Consider the following 16460-nt stretch of genomic DNA (forward strand, 5'->3'; position numbering starts at 1 on the left):
ATCGAATCTAGCAATACAAGATGTTTATATACCTAGAATCATGACATATGTATATCAATCCAAATATGGAATATCTAATAAAAATAGACTGTCCTATGTATTTTTAAGATGCTACCAAGAGCATATTCTGGTTTGACTGGAACTTTGGGGTTTCCCTTCGTCTTTTTTCTGCTATGTATTTTTTATTTATTTAATTTTATGTTTGCACATGTACCCCCAATCATTAATATATTCCAATCCATTGGATTTTTTAGACTTTTCGTCTGTTGCGATGTTGCCATAGCTATCCACGGCTTGCTCACCACCAACCAGACTTGTTTAATTTCTACCTTTACGTTTGGAGATCTAATTTTCGACGGCATTCAATAAACAATAAAAATGCTAAAGGCATAACTTGTGTTGGATGTTAGGGTATTAAACATTAAAATTTATGACATTTGGGTTTTATAAAAATCAATAATAAAGAGAATAATTTTGTTCCTCCTTCTTTTGTTAAATTTTTTTTTTATGAAAGAACAGAACATAAAAATCTGGTTTTATTTGCATAAAGTAATTAAATGACAAATTGTTAAGCTGACGGAAAACAATTTTATATAGCATACCTTTAGGAGCGAAGTGTTCATATCAAATCTCCGCAATGGGTAAGACTTTCAATTGGATACAGTTAGTGCAAAAAGTTTAGCTACATTTTTATACCCACACAACCATATTGTGCGAGGATAGTTTTATGCGTCCTCAAAAGATTGTAATGCCAAGGAATATTATTTCTAGATCCAGCTTTTAATTTTAGAATCGTGTCCATCCGTTGGTCCATTATAAGATGTAATCGAAGTCCAGGCCCTTCGCTTAAGACACAAGGAATACTTATCTAGGTCTCCGGATTCTGTATCTCAGAATTTATCCAGATCTCCTACAAAGCCAAGTACAAGGAAGTGTTCATCCAGGATAATTTCTGTAATAGACCTTGGCCTTCGTGAGCTCATCCCAGCAACCGGAGGAAATTTGTGCTATTACAGGTTTTTGCATCTGCTTTTCATCTTAATTTAGCGGTTGCTCCATTGTGGAGAGACTGCAGCTATTAGTTATAATGGTAGTGGTAGTTTTGGCTACGAAAGCGTGCAGAGGCTAGTCCGGTGGGGACTTTTCCCGAAGAAGAAGGCTTATGTAGCAATTGGTGTAATGGAAACCATCATGCTCCAATACAGAAAGATGTTGGTGGTCACTTCAGTTTTTTGTCTATGTTCATCGATTGTTCTATTGCAGGGAGCCTACAAATATTAGTTCTAATGGTAGTAGTTTCGGCTATTAAGCCGGCAGAGTCTATACTATGTCGATAACCACTCCCAAACTGAAGTTCTATTGGAAATAGCTTAGACTATGAACTATGAACCCATTGTGGCAAGCTTACAGCTATTAGTTCAAATGGTAGCAGTCTGATGGGGACCATTCCCGAACAGGCAGGCAATAGATTTAATGCGTGGTGGCTAGAAATTCTGTTGAGGTTCACTTCTGCTGGTTATCACTGTTTTTCCACTGTAGAGAGCCTACAAATATTAGTTCTGATGGTAGTAGTTTCGGCTATTAAGCCGGTAGAGTCTATATTATGTCGATAACCACTCCCAAACTGAAGTTTTATTGGAAATAGCTTAGACTATGAACCTGATTACAATGATAATAGTTCCTCCATTGCGGAAAGCTTATAGCTATTTGTTCAAATGGTAGTTGTCTGATGGGGACCATTCCTGAACATGCAGGCAATAGATTTAATGCGTGGTGGCTAGAAATTCTCTTGAGGGTCACTTCTGCTGGTTATCACTATTTTTCCATTATAGAGAGCCTACAAATATTAGTTCTGATGGTAGTAGTTTCGGCTATTAAACCGGCAGAGTCTATACTATGTCGAGAACCACTCCCAAACTGAAGTTCTACTGGAAATAGCTTAGACTATGAACCTGACGAAATTGACAATAGTTGCTCCATTGTGGAAAGCTTACAGCTATTAGTTCAAATGGTAGTAGTCTGATGGGGACCATTCCCGAAAAAGCAGGCAATAGATGTAATGCATAATTGTTCCATTGTAGAGAGCATGTAAATATTAGTTCTAATCGTATTTGTTTTGGCTAAGAAGCCGGGCAAAGGCTATAGTCTATGGGTGATGAGTCCCGATCAGTTTGTAGTTCTACCGGAAATATCTTCAGCTATAAACCTGACTGAAGGTTTTCTAGCCTGGTATGTTGGTGTTGGACCTTTGAATAGCATCGTTCTTGAGTTGGTTTACTCCCAAATCGCCCCATAGGTAGGCAGGAGTTTTAGATGGGCTCCGATTCTCTTACAAGGAGGTGATTGTGTCCAAATACGTGTAATCGATAGATACCTGTACTTTTGTATGGGGACGTTGGTTGACGCTTTGTAATGACTGGTGTTTATAACAACTTAGGGTAAGAACACAAGGTAGGCACCCAAGCACTCTAAGCATCTCTATATAAAAACCCCGATCCAATTTCGTCATTGCGGCGTTGATTTGACATTCCAGGTTCTTGGCGTGTGCAAAATATATTTTGGAGCATTATAGGTCCATGTTCTGGCATAGTCCCCAAGTATAGTTCCCACTATATTTTCGGAATTTTGAAGGTTTCAATCGCATTTTCCCACCGGGATCCCCAGAGGATATAGGTCTCTCTATAGACTCCTCGTGAATAAACAGTATGTCCTGCATAACATGCGGAATGGATTCCAATATTCTTAAGTTATTTTTATTTTTAAATTGTTAAAGGGTTTAGATGTTCAGAAGGTCAATTTTGAGTGACTCACTATAATTTGTTTTCCCGAAGTCTAAGTCTAAATTAAAAAAACAAGTGAAAAAGCGTTAAGTTCGGCCGGGCCGAACTTTGGATACCCTCCACCATAGATATACTGACAGGTACTAGAAATGAAAATATAGGGAACATACCAAAAAGTGGATTATGTAAACCATAATACAAATGTTGGTTCTAGACCCCATGTTTCTTTGGACAAAATCCGTTTCAGAAAATTTAGATTTCATCCAAACTTTGCCCATCTTATAATTTCTTCCAAACTTAGTTCAAATTCGTAGATGGGGAATATCGGTTCACTCCTTCTGGTACCTCCACACAGGGGCTAGATATAAATGCGGCTATAGTTCATAATCGAGCCTTACGTTCTAATTTTTAATCTTGCTATCCTCCACAGGTGAAATGATTACAACAGAGTCTTAGAACCAAATTCAAATCGCGGAACAAATCAGATAACTATTTTAATATAAAAAATGGGGTTATATGGGGACTACCCCAAAAAGGGGGCGAATATTCATAATTTTTGGTAGGGAGATTTGTTTATGTTACCATAAAATACCAAATTGCAGCGAATTCGATTGAAAAACGCGCTCAAGAATCCTAAAATACCGAAAATTGGGGGCTATCCGAAAATATGGACCTATATTCATAATTTTTTGTGGAGATATTTTGTACCTATTAAGAACTCAAAACACTAAATTACAGTTAATTCGGCGGAAAAATACGAGCAAAACCCCCCAAAATACTGCGAATAGGTGGTACCGTTATATGGGGGCTACCAGAAAAAGTGGACCTATATTTATAATTTTTTGTGGAGATATTAAGTACCCAATAAGAACCCAATGTAGCAAATTTCAGCGAATTCGGTTGAAAAACGCACTCAAGAACCCCAAAATACCGAAAATTTGGGTGTACCCTTACATGGGAGCTATGCCTAAACGTGGACCGATAAAGCCCATCTTCGAACTTGACCTGCCTGCAGACAAAAGACGACTCTATGCAAAATTTTGGCGATCTATCTCCATTCGTTTAGACGCTAGAGTGATTAAAACAGACAGACGGACAGTCGGACATGGCTATATCGTCATAGAATTTTACGCTGATCAAGTATATATATATACTTTATAGGATCGGAAATGATTATCTCGATGTGTTAAAAACGGAAAAACAAAATTAATATACCCTCCATACTATGGTGAAGGGTATAAAAAAGGGACAACATAAGACGAATCATTTCATATCCTGACAACGCGAGCTCTTACACAATTTCTCAAAATAAAGCCTATTTGGAGAATCAAAAAGTGAAATTGATTGTCAATTCGCCACACAGCTCTGACTTGGAACCCAATGAATTATTTTTATTTCCACACATCAAGAAGAAAATCCGCCATCGACGATTTTTATTGCCCATAGATGCTGCCGAAGATGTCCAATGTTTTACAGAGGTCCAATCAGAGTGATTCGCACGAAAAATGAATAAATCAGACTGGAGAATATTTTTAAAGGCAATAAAACCATTTTTAATGCTAAATATTCGCATTTTTTTCTAATTATGACAAACATATATTAAGTAGTCGTATTGGTTCAAACATTAGACCCAATTTACTCGCCAGATTTTTATTACCCTTTCCCACAAATAAATAAATCAAAAATTAAAAAAAAAAATGCATTTATTCGTTTTCGTCTTAGGAACTAAACTTAGCTTACATGTGAAATGAGTCAATTTTTTTGTAATTCATTTACGTTCTAAAAAAAAACATATCGAACACAACTTCAAACATTTCAATATCTATAGCTAACTTTAGCAAAATATTTGTTTGTAATTTAATTTAATTTATTAATTAATTTATATTTAATGACTATTTTCTTTTTCATTTATTCGTTCAAGTGTTCTACGAGTATTACTGCTGGTTCGTTTCCAATATTCGAGCAAAGGATAAAAACGATACTCGCCAAATATTGTACAACACTAATGGTTAGGTAAACAAATAACAAAACCTTAAACTAAGTTTGAATTACAGTTTTAACCAATTAATTCGAGCATCCAACTTAATTGGCTAAATAATCACAAGTTTTTAATGTGGTCCTGATCGTTTCTCCTCGGCAGTGGATTTAGAAATAGAACGGTACGGCAGGTCGGGGATACGAGTAACCACCTTTTGTGGGAGGACTTTTGGTGGTTTCATCGAATGGTACAGCAGGTGTTGGATAGGTATAGCCTTGCTTGGTGGATTTTGGCGATTTTGTGGGCAATTTAATTTTGTTGGCGGGAGTTGGGTAGATATAACCAGATTTGCTTGGTGGTGGACTGGGTTTTCTGGTGGTGATTTCATTGAATGGTATAGCTGGTGTGGGATAGGTATAACCTGATTTGCTTGGTGGTGGACTGGGTTTTCTGGTGGTGATTTCATTGAATGGTATAGCTGGTGTGGGATAGGTATAACCTGATTTGCTTGGTGGTGGACTGGGTTTTCTGGTGGTGATTTCATTGAATGGTATAGCTGGTGTGGGATAGGTATAGCCTTGCTTGGTGGATTTTGGTGATTTTGTGGGCAATTTAATTTTGTTGGCGGGAGTTGGGTAGATATAACCAGATTTGCTTGGTGGTGGACTGGGTTTTCTGGTGGTGATTTCATTGAATGGTATAGCTGGTGTGGGATAGGTATAACCTGATTTGCTTGGTGGTGGACTGGGTTTTCTGGTGGTGATTTCATTGAATGGTATAGCTGGTGTGGGATAGGTATAACCTGATTTGCTTGGTGGTGGACTGGGTTTTCTGGTGGTGATTTCATTGAATGGTATAGCTGGTGTGGGATAGGTATAACCTGATTTGCTTGGTGGTGGACTGGGTTTTCTGGTGGTGATTTCATTGAATGGTATAGCTGGTGTGGGATAGGTATAACCTGATTTGCTTGGTGGTGGACTGGGTTTTCTGGTGGTGATTTCATTGAATGGTATAGCTGGTGTGGGATAGGTATAACCTGATTTGCTTGGTGGTGGACTGGGTTTTCTGGTGGTGATTTCATTGAATGGTTTGGCTGGTGTGGGATAGGTATAACCTGATTTGCTTGGTGGTGGACTGGGTTTTCTGGTGGTGATTTCATTGAATGGTATAGCTGGTGTGGGATAGGTATAACCTGATTTGCTTGGTGGTGGACTGGGTTTTCTGGTGGTGATTTCATTGAATGGTATAGCTGGTGTGGGATAGGTATAGCCTTGTTTGGCGGGTTTTGTTGGAGGATTATATGGTGATTTTGTGGGCAATGTCAGTTTATTGGCCGGAGTTGGGTAGATATAACCAGATTTGCTTGGTGGTGGACTGGGTTTACTGGTGGTGATTTCATTGAATGGTATATCTGGTGTGGGATAGGTATAGCCTTGCTTGGTATCGGCTACCAAGTAGTTTGAGACAGGACCATAATAACCATTTGGTATATTTTGGGCGGTACTTAAACAGCTTACGCCCAGCAGCAACAAAGGAACAACAAACAATTTCTGAAAAAATAAGAAAAAAAAAACAAAAAAATTATGAATAAATTTGAATAATGATTTGTGATGATTTTAGATGAAAAATTAACATAACATATTTTTATGTTGTTTAGTTTTTCTTCTCTCGCTTTTAGATCATTGCAACCTTTAGTGGTTTTTCCCGTTGTTTTTTCATACATTGAACTTTTCGATTTTGACATAAAAAGTGTGGCACATGCACTCAATGTCTGATACAATGAATGAGGAAAAAAAATATATACAAACGTTGTTGTTATTTATTTTGTTTTCTTGTCTACATCTTATGGTCAGTTGTTTGTTTTGTTTTTGTACCGGATATTCATTTTATTTGACTTATGCACCTATAATGATGACTGACCGCAAAGTTATGTCTGCTGAGGTTTAGTTTTGTATTGTTTTTGTCTTTTGTGATATTCACGCTCTAAGTATAATATTTTCATGTTCGCCTTTAGCCTATTCGGTTTAGTCTCACAGGGTATTAAAATCAGTAATATGGCATATTATAACAACATTTTTGTGACTTACTCATCAGGGAGGTAGACTATTTGTGTTTAGGGGAAACATGCTCTAAGGTTTAGTTGCATATAGGCAGAGGAATCAAAAGCTGTGATATAAGTGGTACATAGACTCTTCGGTCGAATGTGTATGTCTTGTACACCTCTTCGATCTTCAAGACTTCTTTTAGAAATTCCTTAAACCTTTATTGAATTTTTCGTGAAAGACCCCATAAATTATGAGAAATCAGAATAAATTTCTATGCCAAATTAGACATGGGCATTTCTCAATAGAAATCACAATAAAGCCTCTTTAAAATTTCTTACTACCCAAAGAATTTTTATACCCTACACAACTATGTTGTCAGGGTATTATAGCTTTGTGCAGCCGCAAGAGTTTGTAACGCCGCGAAATATTGGTCCTAGACCCACCTTTAAGTATACCGATCGTCATATCTCGACTAGCTGAGTCGATCTAGACATGTGTGTGTCCGTCCGTGTGTAAACACGATACAGGCCACAGTTATGGACCAATCTTCACGGAATTTTGCGTATAGGATGGGTTCTGGCCAATGAAGACCCCTATTGTTTTTGGGAAAGATCGGTTAATATTTAGGGGATAAAATGGACCAAATACTAAATTTTTGTAGGTTTTTCTGGTCGCTCCAGAACATCGCAATAATGGCCCGAACATCGTGAAACTTTGCATGGAGAAGGGAATCCAAAGAATAAGCATGCCTGTTTTGAAAAAGACCGGCCAATATTTAGCGGGTCAAATGGACCCTGACTTTTGTGTGAAAAATGACAAGATTTGTATTCTATAGCGTATAGATTTACCCCTGAATGACATAGACGCGAGAAGTTGATATTATATCCAAGAGGAGTGGTTGACCTTTAAATTAATATCAATTATATTGTTGTATGTGCTCGGATGTGGGAGTTACACATTACGCCTATAATTTGCGGTGATGATCAGATAATAATTTTGGAATGAAGTGGACCGAAAACATAATTTTTTGTGTTATTTTCGAGGCGATCTATAGACCACAAATGAAAGCCGAACATCACAACACAACCCACGGTGAAGGGAATCTGGACAATAGCTGTACTGAATACTCGTAATATTCAGAAAATATGTCAGTGTGAGGAAGAGGTGCTGTTCACCTCAAATCGGGCAAGAGGGTGCAAATATCACGAAATATTGCCCAGGCTCGAATTAAACATCCGTAGAAAATTTGAGTTTCGGACGGGGCCGACCATATGATACCCTGGTTTTGTATATGGTTTGGTATAGCCCCCATATAACAATGAATCGATTTTCGGTATTCTCCCCACGATTCTCAACAGGGGTTCTAATTTTGATATGGCTCTCGCCCTATTTTCGGCATTTATTAGGTTTTAGCTGTATTTCAAATGGAATTTTTAGAGTAAAAACTTCCTAGTAAAAATTTTAAAAAATATTTTCCAGTACAGTCAATGTTGTGACATAGCCCCTAACTTTATGTAGGCCCAGCTACGAACTCATGTGTTAGCTTCTCAAAACAGAACAAAAAACAAAAAAATAGGACAGAAAATGTTTTGCCATAATCCTTAGCCTTAGCCGACTTAGCCGATTCTCGGCAAATTTTTCAACCCATGTGTATGGTTTCTCCAAAAATTGAAAACATCTGACAGAAAATTTTAAATGTGTGTAAATGTTTTGATGTCCATTGTACAGCTAACGTGTCCATATTTCCAGTAAATGGCCCAACAAAATTGCTAGGTCTGTCAGATGACAGACATGACATTCTAAATACAGGCCAAAATTTTGTCTATGATAACATTGGATTCAAATCTGGTTCCCAAAAACAATTCGTTCGAATTCATAACATATCATAATTTCAAATATTTATAACAAATGATATTTGTCATTGTTTAGTTTGCAAAATATTTTATTTTTTGGTTGTTTGTTTTATTTCCACACATTATGCCATAATCTCAAGGTCTGTGTGTACTAATGGTGATACAATGGCGGGAAAAATAATAACCAACACAGCTGAACTGACTCAATTTGCTTATAAGTGACAAACTTCACAAGTAAAATTTCAAAACTGGTTCATGTTGTACAGCTCCATTATATTTATGTTTTCAACAGACATTTTCCTTCGATATTTGTATTTTTTTTTTGTGCTAACAGCAACGCATGAAGTTCTGTGCGTATTTTGCCGGTTTTTGTCGGCTGACAGGTGTTCTTTGCCACGTTACAGAACAATGGCAATACCTTGAAGTGACGCTGTTGTGCCGTAAAGTGTGTTATTGTTTTATGTTTGGATGTTATTCCGTTTGGAAAATTTTGTTGTGGGTGTTTCATGACTTGCTTTATTTTTGAAATTTTTTTTTTATTTTTTCATTTTCATCACCTATGCTTGTGAATATACACATCACAGGCCATAAGTTGTACTGACATTCGCTTATGTTTTGTTAATTTCTGTTTTGCATGAATTTGTATAAATTAGTACCCACATGATTTTATTGCAGCAACTGTTGGCTGGTGTGTGACTAAATATGAGCCTATCATATTTAGTCAATGGGGGTGTTTGTAATTATAAATTTGGCAAAGAAAAGTATTTGCTGGTTTTTCTTTAAATATTCATAAATTATTCATGAATTCTTAATATTCTTGTAAATTGTACGGGTTATGTGTGTGCAATTATGATGAGTTAGTAAAAATATTATAATTAAAATAATTGTCGAAAACAAAAGACTTAAGACAGAAACACGCGGTTTATGTTACGTTCTAAGGAAAATTATGTAAATATTAATTTATTTTTTTTTAGAATTGATTATACATTTTTAGAAGTTTTTTTACTAAATTGTTAAGAATCTGTTAATGAAAAATGGAAAAAATTAAATAAAAAAACTATTGAAAAACAAAAGATTTAAGAAACAAGCACAAACATTTTATGACATCTTCAATACGTGAAAAATGTAATCTCATTAAATTTAATTATTCAAAATGTAATAAGTACACGAAATGTATGTCCGATCTTACGCATAGTTCATGCAATTTTGAAATAAGAACCCATAAATCCGAAACAGGTACATTGATAATTCCATAAATCGGTGGAAACCTTCTATGACGACTATGTAATTGTAAATAATCATCTAGAAGTTTTTTTCTTTCTAATCTGAACAAATTACCAACACTCAAGTAGAGTAACAGGTCTAGGAACATCAACATACAGAAAATTAAGCCTCCATACGATGGGAATATAAAACAAGAACATGCAAGAACATTATGGACACTCAGGCTGCGTGATCTTTGGGATCATGCAAATGTAAGGAAGAAAAAGAAGATTTTTTGGATGTTTTTCTGCTGATCATCCAATATCGAATCGTCGCCGTTCGAAGGAATTGGGTCTCTGCAACTCAACACCGTCGAAAACTTTATTGAAAGATTTAGGTGTGAAGAGTTTAGAATTGAAGCTACGACCTGCCCCAACAAAGAACTTTTGGTGAATTGGCACTTGGAATATATAAAAAAATTTGTCTAAGCGTATGGATCATTTGAGGCGCAGCCGATGTCAACATCTACATTAAATAATCTTGTATTATTAAATTGCATGGGGAATACTATGGAATGTTATGTATGCTATCCAAAATTTCCTACAGATCTTAAAAATCACTCTTACTCTTGCCAAATATATTTGTTTACTATACAAGAACTTAGAACACCAGATTACAACAATTTATATGGAGAAATTCAACTTTAATACTACTAACCAGGAAAGTAGTAAAGTCGGACGGGGCCGACTATATGATACCCTTCATAACTTTGGGTATATTCAACCGAAAGATATTAAGGGACTTTGGTGCACCATTTACATTAAATCGGACAAAAATATATATATGGGAGCTATATCAAAATCTGAACCGAATTTCAGTAAACTTGACAAACATCATTCTAGACCTAGTTCATTACATTGTGCCAAATTTCGCGGAAATCGAAAGATATACAAGGACTTTGGTGCACCATTTACATTTAATAGGACGAAAATATATATGGGGGCTATATCTAAATCTGAACCGATTTTCAGCAAACTTAACACACATCATTCTATAACTAATTCATTACGCTGTGCCAAATTTCGTGGAAATCGAAATTTTCCGATATGTCCCAATTTCAATAGGGTTCGTCCTCAGACCAAATAAGTGACCTTTGTCAAATGTCATCGAAATCGGATGATAAATGCGACCTGTACTTTGTTCACAAAAATACATGGACGGACGGAAGGACAGACGGACATGCGTAAATCGACTCAGAAAGTGATTCTATGCATCTTCTCAAAAGGAACCATCTGTCTATGTCGTTTCCTCTTGCCTGTTCCAAACATATGCACAAAGACATAATACCCTTTAGCACAGTGTAGTTAAGGGTATAAAAATCGGACGTGGATCTTTATGTGGGGCTATTTCATAATATGGATCTATATCTAAATAATTATCCAAAAAACTGGAAATGATCGTCAGTCTCATATGGGGGTAACGCCAAAGCATGTACCTATTTGGATCTTTTTCTGCAATGGGGGTTGTCAGTCTCCAAAAACTCGAAATGCCAACGCGGTAATAACGTTGTATGGGTGCTTTGTTAAAATGTTATTTTCATTATTATCATATAGATAATTTTTTGCATAGATTTATATTAGCCTTCAGAATTCCGAAATGAGGAAAAGGGGAGAAAAGGCTTCAAACCTTCATATGGATGCTATTTCATAACTTGGTCCTTAATTGATTATTTTCATCATAGAGATTTATACGTCAGCCCCCAAAATCATGTAATGCCAAATGACAATACTTCCGAATTACAAACATGATTTAAACCTTTTATATACCGAAAATGAGGCGGTTTCGTGATATGGAAGCTATATAAAAACCTAGATCGATATATCCCATTTCAATACCAAACATCCTAGAAGTAGTATAAATATGCGTACAACATTCTGATCACGAAAATATGAGTAGTTTATTTTGAAAGTGGTTTAAGTTAATATTTTCTTATATTGAGATATTAAATTGACGCCTCCGAACCATAAGTCGACTTAGCATGTTTAAAAGTTCTTTATGTTTTTAGATACTACGGTCCTTAATTTATAATCTCTGAAATTTTGGTAATCATCGGCCAATCCAAACCAAAGTTATAAGCAAAAATGTACTTAGCATGACACGTACGATTAAAGAAACTTCCATACTTTGAAAGCTTCTACTGAAAAACTCACTTTTCAGACTTAGCATACTATGGTTCGGAGGCGTCGAAATGGTTTTGGTTTGATTTGTTACACAAATATTGTCAAGTAGTATTCATTTTGTTTGTGGCATTGTGAGCTTAAACATTATAGAATATATAACGTATTTTGTTTTGTAAACTTTTCTCGAAAACCGAAATTTGTATCAGAACCTAAAATGGGCTTAAACCACATTTAAAATAAACAACTCATATATACTTTATGGAATCTCCGACGAATATTTCGACGTTTACAACCGAAATGAGGAGTGGAGTGTGTATTAACACTCCACTTCATGATATTAAAATACATTTTAATATTCTTATGGCAATAAATAATTAACATATCTTCATATACACACATATAAGGAAATGTTAGCCTACACGACAGATAATAAGTTATGGGAGTCATTTTTGTTGTTCTTTCCACTTCCAGATTTTGTTGATGTTGTTTTGACGAATATTAAAATAAATTGTAAAGCGGATATTGTCAACCAAAAATATATGTCTCAAAAACATATGTGTTGTGGAGTATAAATTTTATTGTGATTTGTTTTTAGTATTTTGTTTTTTGCGTGTATTTTATTTACACATTTTAATTGGGTAATTTTTATGACACATGCTAATAAAAATTGCCGAGTAAATTTGTGTGTCTGTGTTGATATTTGAGTCGTTTATTTTGAAAGTGGTGTAAGTCCGTTTTTTCTTATATTGAGACTTTTAAGGGTTTGTGTTTGAGTTGCTTCAAAAGTTTTGTTAAGTGGTGTTAATTTTGTGCCCTTAAACATGTTAGAAAACATCCATGATTTGTATTAAAATCTAAAATGGACTTAAGCCGCTTTCAAAATAAACGACTCATTTAATGTCTTAGTTAATAATATAATTAACATAACTGTTTTGTGTTATAATTTAAAACGCTGATGCTGACCGATGATGGGTAACACGCATTCACACTGTTTGCGTGACTCAGACATTAAACCTTTGGCTTCTCCCCACCCGCTACCAAAATTCCAAAACAAAAACAAAAGGTTTTGGGTTTTTTATTTTGTATTTTCACAATTTACTAAGAAATTTGTTAATTTTAAGAGGAAGTATGATGGCTCTGGAAAATTTAGATTAATTATAGAAATATATATGATATTTAAAATGTAATAAATGATATAGGAAGTAAATATTTTATATAAATGGAATGGAATCTTGACTCCATGGTACTTCTTACTAATAGATTAGTACAATTTCAGAAGGAAAAGATGCAAAAAATAATTTAGTTTTAGAGAGAGTGACAACCCTTTTTTTAAGATTATAGCATATCAGAATGGTGGTCTGTATTTATGTTTCGTTGTGCCTCCACAATATGGAAATAATAATCGGAAACCCACATAGTGTTGATTAGAGTAAAATTCGAAGTAAATTTTGCCAGGTCTGCCTGTTTTAAACGCTTTATGCATTTTTATGGCCTATTCTATTTTTAAGTATATTCCTATTTCCTATTGTCAGAAATTATTCTATATGTGTAAATTTTTTGACAAATCATCCATATAAACGCCCTGCCACATTTTCGGCATTTTCATGGTTTTTGAGGGGTTTTCCAAACGAAATGGCTTTAATTTGACATTCTGCTGTTGGTGAGTAAAACATTTCTTCTCAATATATTTTCAATATAAGATCATATTTTCCCAGCAGTAAATTATAAGGGTGTCCCCTATTTTAGGTATTTCGATTGCCTAACTAAAGGGCCTTAATGTTTTATCCTAGTCGAATTTGTCAACATATTTCGCTGTACTTTGACATTTCCTTTTTATACCTTTTACCACACTGTGATGCATATGTCTTTGTGCATATGTACATAACAGGCAAAAGGTGTCAATTCATGTTAAATTGTAAACAAAGTGCACGTCGCATTTATTATCCGAATTGAATGAAATTTGGCAAAGCTCAGCTTTGGGCCAGGGACGAACCCTATTGAAATTGGGAAAAATCGGTTCAGATTTAGATATAGGTCCCATATATATTTTCGTCCGATATTTAGTAAATTTTGCACCAAAGAGTCAAATTTAGTCCGATTGGCACAAAATTTTGCACAACGTACTGAAGTTGGTGTAGCCTAACGTGTGCCAAATTTTATTGAAATCGGTTCAGATTTAGATATAGCTCCCATGTACATTTTCGTCCGACTTTTAGCAAATGAGGCACTAAAGAGTCAAATTTAGGCCGATTGGCATAAACATTTTGCAAAACGTATTGATGTTAGGGTGGCCTAACCTTTGCAAAGTTTTATTGAAATCGGTTCAGATTTAGATATAGCTCCTATATATATTTTCGTCCGATTATTAGCAAATGGGACACCAAAGAGTCACATTTAGTCCGATTGGCATGAATTTTAGCACAACAAACTGAAGTTATGATAGCCTAAAGTTTTCCAAGTTTTATTGAAATCGGTTCAGATTTCCAATTTGAGCAAATTGTGCACCAAAGAATTAAAGGTTGCCCTAAATAATGCGAGGTCTGTTAGGATGCATCTCTTGAATATAGCGAAAGTGGTAAAGTGAATCATATAGTCGACCCCATCCGACTTTACTATTTTCCTTGTTCGTTTTTATTGATTTTTGGCCGAACATTTTCTAGATGAACCATGTTTTGAAATAGCCCACATTTGTATTATAAATATGTTAATAAAATATCAACCTCCTTTTAGTGGATAAAAACATATTTTAGGTATTTGTGCGGTAATTGCCTATTTTTACAAGGGATATAACTCTGCTGTATGTGATTTTGAAGAATCAAAATCAGGTTAAGCTCGGTCATTTGTGAATTTGATAACGCACCAGCTCACGCACCGATGCTTTTGTGTGAATTTTTGTCCAAAATATCAATTTTTATAAACTTGCTGACTTTTTCCTCTTACCGAAACACCGAGGAAAGGAAAGCGGTCTGTTTTCCTTTCTTCGGAAAGCAGTAGCTTACGGCTACTCCAAAAAGAGCGTTTCATAAGTATTTTTAGGATTAAATAATAAAGGATGGCATAAAGATGAATAAATAAATGGTTCATTTTATTAGACCTCGTTCATTGTTATACAAATGTACATAAATCTTTTTGCTCTGGGATCAACCACATATGCTTATTTATATTCAAATATTGAAGAAACGTGTCCCACATTTGCGATAAATATTAAGACTTTTTAAACCAGGCCATTTAAAAGCGATTAAAAATAAAGACAAATTAAAATTTATTAAATTTCATCGGACAATTTGATAATGAATAGGTAATAAAATATGAATTTACAGCAACAAGTTTGTGTCTTAAGTCTTTTGATTTAATTGGTCCACCATTCTATTGCACCCTAACGAATCGCTATAATTATAAATTGATTTCAATTATTTTGGTGCATATGGAATGCAATTGTTTTATAAATTGAGTAATTAGCAATTATTGGATTGGCGTTATGATTTTTTTTTTTCAAAAACAAAATCCACAACCAACATCAAATGTTGACAAAAAAGACAATAAAATCAATACCCTCCATTAAAAACCACGACAATCTAATTTATTTTAGTCGTAATCTATAAACAAGTCGTGTCATGCCATATTGGGCACACAAAATATATATCTCAGAAAAGAAAAAAAAGACAAAAACAAAGCAACCGATGAGAAATCCAATCACTGCAATAAACAGGAACCCTAAATCAATTAACTCCCAAGAAAGCGTAATAATGTCAAGATAAAAACAAATTAAAAACAAAACAATAGCCATAATTTTTATTTTTGCTGATTAAAAGCAAAAGTATTCTATATTCAATGACATTGAAATTGAAAAACAAAATTAAAACAATATTGATAAATTTTTGTTGACTCATCAATTGTAGTTAAAGTCATGCTTTGACAAGATTACATAGCTTTTGTCATTCTTTATTTTTTCTTTGTTTTAATTGTAAATATCCAGTCATTGCTCTAAATCTAATGTAAGACAATAGATAATAAATGACTTACAAGACTACTGTTGAGGCACAAATGTTGACATACAATCATGATGACAGTATGAACAAGAAATCCGGTTATTTTTTTATTTTTAAGATCTTACAAGGCAATTCAAAAAAAAAATTTTGTGTGTGGGGGGTTGGACAACTAAATCAAATGTGGTAGCCTAATAAGGTAATTTACAAAGATGTTTTGTTTTTTCAATAGGCTTTTTAATTTATGGTTTATTTGTTGTAAATAATTTTAAATCGTTTTTGGTTTATTATTTGCTTATATTTGGAATAGGTTAAACTTGAAAATCAGTAAAAAATAACTACAAACCGATTTTTTCAGGTTAAATGAGGAAACATTCAACTTTGTAAATATGTCTAATATATTTAAAAACTAAATCAATATTTTCACACTTACGT

The 16460-nt window shown here is 34.6% G+C and overlaps 1 protein-coding gene across 1 annotated transcript; it reads right to left on the reverse strand.

Annotated features, from left to right (window-relative positions):
• Positions 1-4925: 4925 nt before the first annotated feature.
• Positions 4926-16101, reverse strand: LOC133325721 (uncharacterized). The gene is made up of 2 exons (XM_061534443.1): positions 16063-16101; positions 4926-6308 (listed from the first exon to the last, which is right to left on the reverse strand). Exons 1-2 carry the CDS (start codon positions 16099-16101, stop codon positions 4926-4928), a joined length of 1422 nt encoding a protein of 473 aa, XP_061390427.1.
• Positions 16102-16460: the final 359 nt, after the last annotated feature.

The sequence above is a fragment of the Musca vetustissima genome, unplaced genomic scaffold, assembly GCF_032173495.1.
Source record: "Musca vetustissima isolate MV318-11 ecotype Yass unplaced genomic scaffold, APGP_CSIRO_Mvet_v1 utg3185, whole genome shotgun sequence".
In the NCBI taxonomy this organism is placed as follows: Eukaryota; Metazoa; Arthropoda; class Insecta; order Diptera; family Muscidae; genus Musca; species Musca vetustissima.

Coding starts and splice junctions, on each gene's coding strand:
- LOC133325721 (XM_061534443.1), bottom strand. CDS start 16,101: ATGATTGTATGTCAACATTTGTGCCTCAACAGTAGTCTT. Junction 6,309..16,062: donor TGTGCCTCAACAGTAGTCTT/GTAAGTCATTTA, acceptor TTATTTTTTCAG/AAATTGTTTGTTGTTCCTTT.